Below are 5,860 nucleotides of genomic sequence, written 5' to 3' on the forward strand. Positions count from 1 at the left end.
TCACACCAATCTGGGCAGGAGAGTGGAGCTTCTGGAGGGTAGGAAGGTTCTAGAGGGATCTGGACAGGCTGGATCGATGGGCTGAGGTCAGCTGTATGAGGTTGAACGAGGCCAAGTGCTGGGTCCTGCCCTTGGGTCACAACAACCCCACACGATGCTACAGACTTGAGGAAGCAGCAGGGTCACCATCCTTGGAGGGGTTTAAAAGCCGTGTAGATGTGATGCTGAGGGACGTGGTCAAGTGGTGAACCGGCAGCCCTGCATTAATGGCTGGACTCAATGATCTTAAAGGTCTTTCCCAATCCAAATGTCTCTCCGCAGACCTCAACGAGTGCGAGGTGTACAAGCGGGAGGGGGGTCCCCGGCTGTGCGCCCATGCCTGCGTCAATCTCCCTGGCTCCTACCGCTGTGCCTGCCCTGCTGGCTACGTCCTCCTGGGCGACGGCAAGAGCTGCGAAGGTGAGGCGGGAGAAGGGTCTGGAAACCTTTTTAACTTCTGCCCCCCCTCCCCTTTTTTATTCTTGTTTGCAAGGATTTTCTCATGCAAAAAAATCTGATGGGTTTGCAGAGAGAAGCTGGAGGCAGAAGGTGAGGGGAAACGATGGAGGCAAACATATCACTGAAAAAGAGTGCGGGAGCCTTGCTGCCATGGTGGAGGTGTCCTGCATGAAGGACGTCCCAGAGAAAAAAATACATAGAGCATCAAAAAAAGGAAGAATTAGAGGGCGAGGGGTCAGCTCAGAGGCGGGTGGGGTGTGGGTGGAGGGCAAAGCAAATGGATAGCCAGAACTGCTGCTGTGAAAATCTCCCCTGGATTTTTTTTTTTTGCGCTGTAAGGTGGTGATTAGTGCAGTTCTTGGTGAGAAAAATCATGCATTCACCTTTTCTCCCCCATTCCTGTGTTTTTGATAGCATATTGCTAATGCCCTGAGCAAATCTCCAGCATCCAAAGCTCCCGGGTTTATATCTTAAAGGTTACTTCAGTGTTTAGCAAACAAAAAGAGATGGTGTTTCCAAACAACTTAAGGAAAGTTTAGAAAATAAGCTGACCTCCTGCTGTGAGAACACAGCCGTTAACTCCTGCTGGCCCAGGGCAGGGTGATTTAGATGTTTCCAGCCACCTTCCCAAACTTTTTTGATTGTATTGGACGATTGACCTGTTTCAAGGTGCTTTTGCCTTTTTTTCTGCCCAAAGGAACCTCAGGGTGGGCTCGTTTGGGGTCTCATCGAGCATGACCCTTCTTGTTTTGCAGACATCGACGAGTGCGCCCTGTCACAGGATAACTGCACAAGGGGGACCACCTGCATCAACACCGGGGGGGGCTTCCAGTGCGTGAGCCCCCAGTGCCCCCCACCCGCTGGCAACGTCACCTATGTCAAAACATCCCCCTTGTAAGTGTATCCAGGTGCAAAACCTGCCCCTACTAGATTTTTTTTTTTTTTAGAGGGGGATGCTGGCTCCCAAAACCACCGTGGCGGGCGGGACTCGGAGCCTGCGTGGCTGAAAACCTCCCCGTTTTTTCCCTTCGCAGCCAGTGTGAGCGCAACCCATGCCCGATGGAGAGTCGGTCTTGCCACCAAGCGCCAAAAAGCATCTCCTTCCACTACCTTCCCCTGCCTTCCAACCTGCTGACGCCCACCCCGCTCTTTCGCATGGCCACGGCAGCGGCGCCGGGCCGGCCGGGACCCGACAGCCTCCGTTTCGGCATTGTGGGGGGCAACAACCGTGGGCATTTCGTGATGCAGCGTTCTGACCGGCAAACCGGAGAGCTCATCCTCGTTCAGAGCCTCAAGGGTCCCCAAACCATACAAGTGGATGTGGACATGTCCGAATACCTGGATCGTGTCTTCCAGGCCAAGCATGTGTCCAAAATCACCGTTTTCGTTTCTGCCTACGAGTTTTAGGGGAGGCAGCAGTTGGGTGATGGTCCCTGCTTGATACGGCGCGAAGCTGCTCTGCATCCGACCATCCTCCCCTCTGCATTAAGGTTATTCTGCCCAGGAAGCTTTTACACCCTGGGGAGAAAAAAAAAAGAAAAAAAAAAAAAGAAAATGAGGTGCAAAAGAAATGATGTGCAGGGCTTACGCACTTGCTGGGGAGTGGGAGCATCGTCCTCACCCAGAAGATGATGTCCCACAGCCTTGGCGCAGAAGACAGTGAATAGAAACCATGGTCCTTGTTTCCTTTTTAATTCTGGGGCTTTTTTAAATAACTTTTTTTAAGGAAATAAGTTAAGCTGGTGCATGCAGGAGGAGGGAGGTTCATAGAGGTTGCCGCTCTCCTCCCCGCTGGCTCGGGTTTTTGCTTGCACCAACCCCAGCCTCCTAAAAACTCCCCTTCGAATGCTGAGAAAATCCCCAGCAGCCCATGGGGAGGGGGTGTCCTCTGGTGCCTTGGTCCCTCAGGATTGATTAAGACCAGAAAAATCCCCAAAAATGCATCCCTGCGACAGCTGGTCGGCTCTGGGCACCCTTCCTGGCCAGCAGGACATCGCTTTGGCTGCGCTGAGGGAGCTTGAGGTGTGAATATTTTGGGGTTTTTTTTGATCAACCTCGTACCCATTGCTTGATGCATCACTTCACATGTTAATCACACACACACCCTGCCCCCCACCCCCGACATTATTGCATGTTTCTCCGTTACGCTGATTTTAGTACAATTAAAGGACGATGTAAGGCTCTGAGCAGAATAAAGTACCCGGCACACAGCAGGGGCGATATGCTCACCCAGGGGGTGCTTCAGAGTCCTCCAGGTGAGAACCTGTCTCCCTTATTTTTATTTTTCTGCCTTCTGTTGCTTGGAAGAGGATGGCTGGTAGAAGGGTGGCTCATCCCTGAGCATCCTTCCACCCTGACCATCTTCCAGAGACCTCAAGGAAGAGGAGTCTGCTGCCCTCCCCCCAGAAAAACAGGCAGTGGGGCAGAGTCCCCGTGGAGGGGGCTGAGCAGCACCCACTAAAATCCTTCCCACCTCATGCAATGGGGGAACAGACTTTATGAGGCCCATCTGTGCTGCAGGTTTTGGTGGATGGAGCTCTCAGATTTTAAAATTTTTTTTTGGAGGGGGGTGTTACAGCTTCTCTGTGGGAGCTCGGGAGGGGAGGTAGGACCTCTTGCCACCAAACAAGGAGGGACATTCAGCACCGTCTCCTCGCAATTGCAGGACGAAGGATGTTTGGGTTGGCAGGCGCCGGGGCCAGGCCGGGAAACACATCCCAGGAGGGAAATGAAAACCTGACAGGCTCGCTCCTCTCTCTTAAAAAAAAAAATCCAAAACCCTCAAAAAACCACCCAAATAACAACAATTTTTATCTTTTTTCTGAAAGCATAGCTGTTTTCAAAGCCTGAGGGGTGGTGGAGCTGCAGGAGGACTATGAGGGGAGGAGATTTTTTTGATTTTTGGAACCACCTCGCCCCGTGCCTGCATCCCAGGATGCAGCAAAGGTTTTTCCTCAGAGCTCCCCGGCCAAGCAGCAGTGTTCTGTCCAGGAAAGGGAGCACTTAGCCTCGTGAACCCGGCCCGGCGTGTGGTTTAAATTAACGCCTTTGCTAAGAGAGCAGCACTGCGGAGGCAGCCGGCTGCGTCCTTGGACGCCACTGAAGAAGACAGGGAAAAGGAGCTCAGCTGAAACAAGAAGAAATTTTATTTTTTTTTTCCACCATCTCTCCTGGCTGCGGATCATAGAATCTCGCTTTCAGCCCCAGAAACGTTTAAGGTCAGCTCTGCAGTGCCTAGACTGGGCTGCAAACCTCTGGCTGGCATTTGAGCTGACTAAAGGAGATTTTTTTTTTTTTTTTTTTTTTTAATACCCAGAGTGGCCGCTCCAGCATCTTACAGTCTCCCCAAAGCTGGAATGTGCAGAGAAAGTCTCTTCTGGCCCTGGTGAATACAACTTCTCTTTAGGATAATAATATTTTGGAGCTCAAAAAATAGCTGGTTTGTCTCTCCTCCCCTTCTGCTGGCTCCAGAGCCGCTCTGTGTGCCCTGGGGAGGGCTTGTCTGCCCTGCCAGAGCCCCAAAGTTGCAGTTTCTCAACCCAAAAAGGCTGTAGTCCTGGCACCAAGCTGGCCTCAGTGAGGTGCCGGGAGACAAATATCACACCTTTGAATTTCCAAATGATAATTCTCTCTTTAACAAGCAAGAGAACACCAGCTTATTTTCAACGGTGGGTTAAAAATGTGAATTTTTATTACCTTTTTGTGCACACGCACATGAAAACACTTATTAATCCCATTACGGGCTTTAACGAAGAGCCGAACCATGACTTTTTTTATTTGTTATGGTTGCTAGGGATGTTGCTATGGTCTACACAGATCCTAGTGGGATACCCAAGGAACGCATCCTGGGGAACATGTTTAGCTGCTACTGCCAAATTGAGTTAGATTTTGGGATTAAAAAAAAAAAAGCCATTCAAGAGCTTCTCAGAAGCCTGTCTTTTTCCCTGACAACACAAACCCTGCTATTTGAACAAATGGCTGCTCCTGCCGACAGGTTTTTGTTTAAAACAGGATTTTTGCACCTGCAAGGAAAGGGAGAGATAGGTTTTCGTCCTGAATTTTAAATCCTTTTTAAAAATTTTTTTATTTTTTTCACTCCATTGCCTAAGGAGATGGAGCTGAGCCCTGTGGGCATTGACTCCTGGGATGCTGATGGGACTAATTAGCCTTAATTAATGGCCCCTCCCCAGCTCCACCCAAGGTCACCACTCACATCCTTCCCACAGTTTCAGTCCCAGGGTGCTGGGCTGCAACTTGGGGGGTTTCCTGACTTCGTTTTGGATTTGTGTGGTTATCCAAATGGGAACTGATGTAGGTGTTCTCTTTTTTTTTTTTTAAAATATATTTTTCTAGGATTGCTGGCACTGGAAAAAGAGTGACATGTCCCTGCGAGCCAGGGAGACCAGCCCCTAAAGGAAAATAATGTTGATGTCACTTATCTGAGGATTTTTTTTTCCCAGAGAGCTTTGACAAAGTCCCGCAAAAAACAACATTAGACGCAACTTTGTAAAAAAAGGTCAGAGAAAAACAAACAAGTGTCTCTTGGGGATGATGAAGTGCTGAGAGTCAGCAGGGCAGTGGAAGTAAAAAAGGCAGAAATAAAAAGTCAGTTCTCAGTTCGATCAGGTGAGACATCTCCATCTTCGTCGTAAACAGGCACATAAAAGTTTGCGGAAGGAGCAACCGTGAGGTGATGGTGCTTTATGCGATTTGAGTTGGATGGGGCCTGTCTGGAGGTAAAGGTGCCAAGCTGGGAGAACATGGTACTGCAGAAGAGGATGAAATTCACTGAAAAAAAGAAAAAAAAAGGAAAAAAAAAAAGGGAAAAAGGAAAAAAAGGAAAAAGAAAGAAAAAAAAGGGAAAAAGGGGGAAAAAGAAAAGGAAAAAGAAAAAAAAAACCAAAGAAGATGGTAAGAGCGTTACTTCATTGCCAGAAGGTGGGCGTGATCCATCCGAAGGCACAGGCCAGGCCTGCCTTGGACACTGCACCCGTTTAAATTAAATTGTCAACGTAAACAGTGCAAATTTTGGGGGACATGTTTGTATTTTTTCCCGTTAGATTTTCAGTGATGCTCGCCAGCGTTTTGTCCCACGGCTCTGTGGAAGGATTTCTGAGCGAGCTTTGCAGCTCCTCCTTTCGGGACGCCCCAAAGGCCCGTCAGAGCGGCTGGAGCAGCACCGGCACCTCCTCCCTCACTGCTGCGCATGTTAAGGCCTGCGTCTCCTCTTCAACACTGGTCTTCCCACCCCCCGGCCCCATAAGCCCCTTCTCTAATTAATTACCGTTAATTAACTACCATTATCTCCGGGAAAGCTTGGGAATTCCCCTCCTACAAAATGCTTCCCACCCTTTAACCTCGG

At 49.5% G+C, this 5,860-nt stretch overlaps 1 protein-coding gene across 1 annotated transcript; it reads left to right on the forward strand.

Annotated features, from left to right (window-relative positions):
* Positions 1–256: 256 nt before the first annotated feature.
* FBLN7 (fibulin 7) lies at positions 257–1,905 on the forward strand (the record flags this gene model as incomplete). Its single annotated transcript, XM_009865581.1, is given in 4 exon segments — positions 257–277; positions 279–459; positions 1,254–1,392; positions 1,533–1,905. Coding segments are annotated over 4 exon segments (714 nt in total), but the record flags the coding sequence as incomplete, so codon positions are not given.
* Between the last annotated feature and the right edge of the window lie 3,955 nt (positions 1,906–5,860).

This window comes from Apaloderma vittatum, unplaced genomic scaffold, assembly GCF_000703405.1.
Source record: "Apaloderma vittatum isolate BGI_N311 unplaced genomic scaffold, ASM70340v1 scaffold33942, whole genome shotgun sequence".
NCBI lineage: Eukaryota > Metazoa > Chordata > Aves > Trogoniformes > Trogonidae > Apaloderma > Apaloderma vittatum.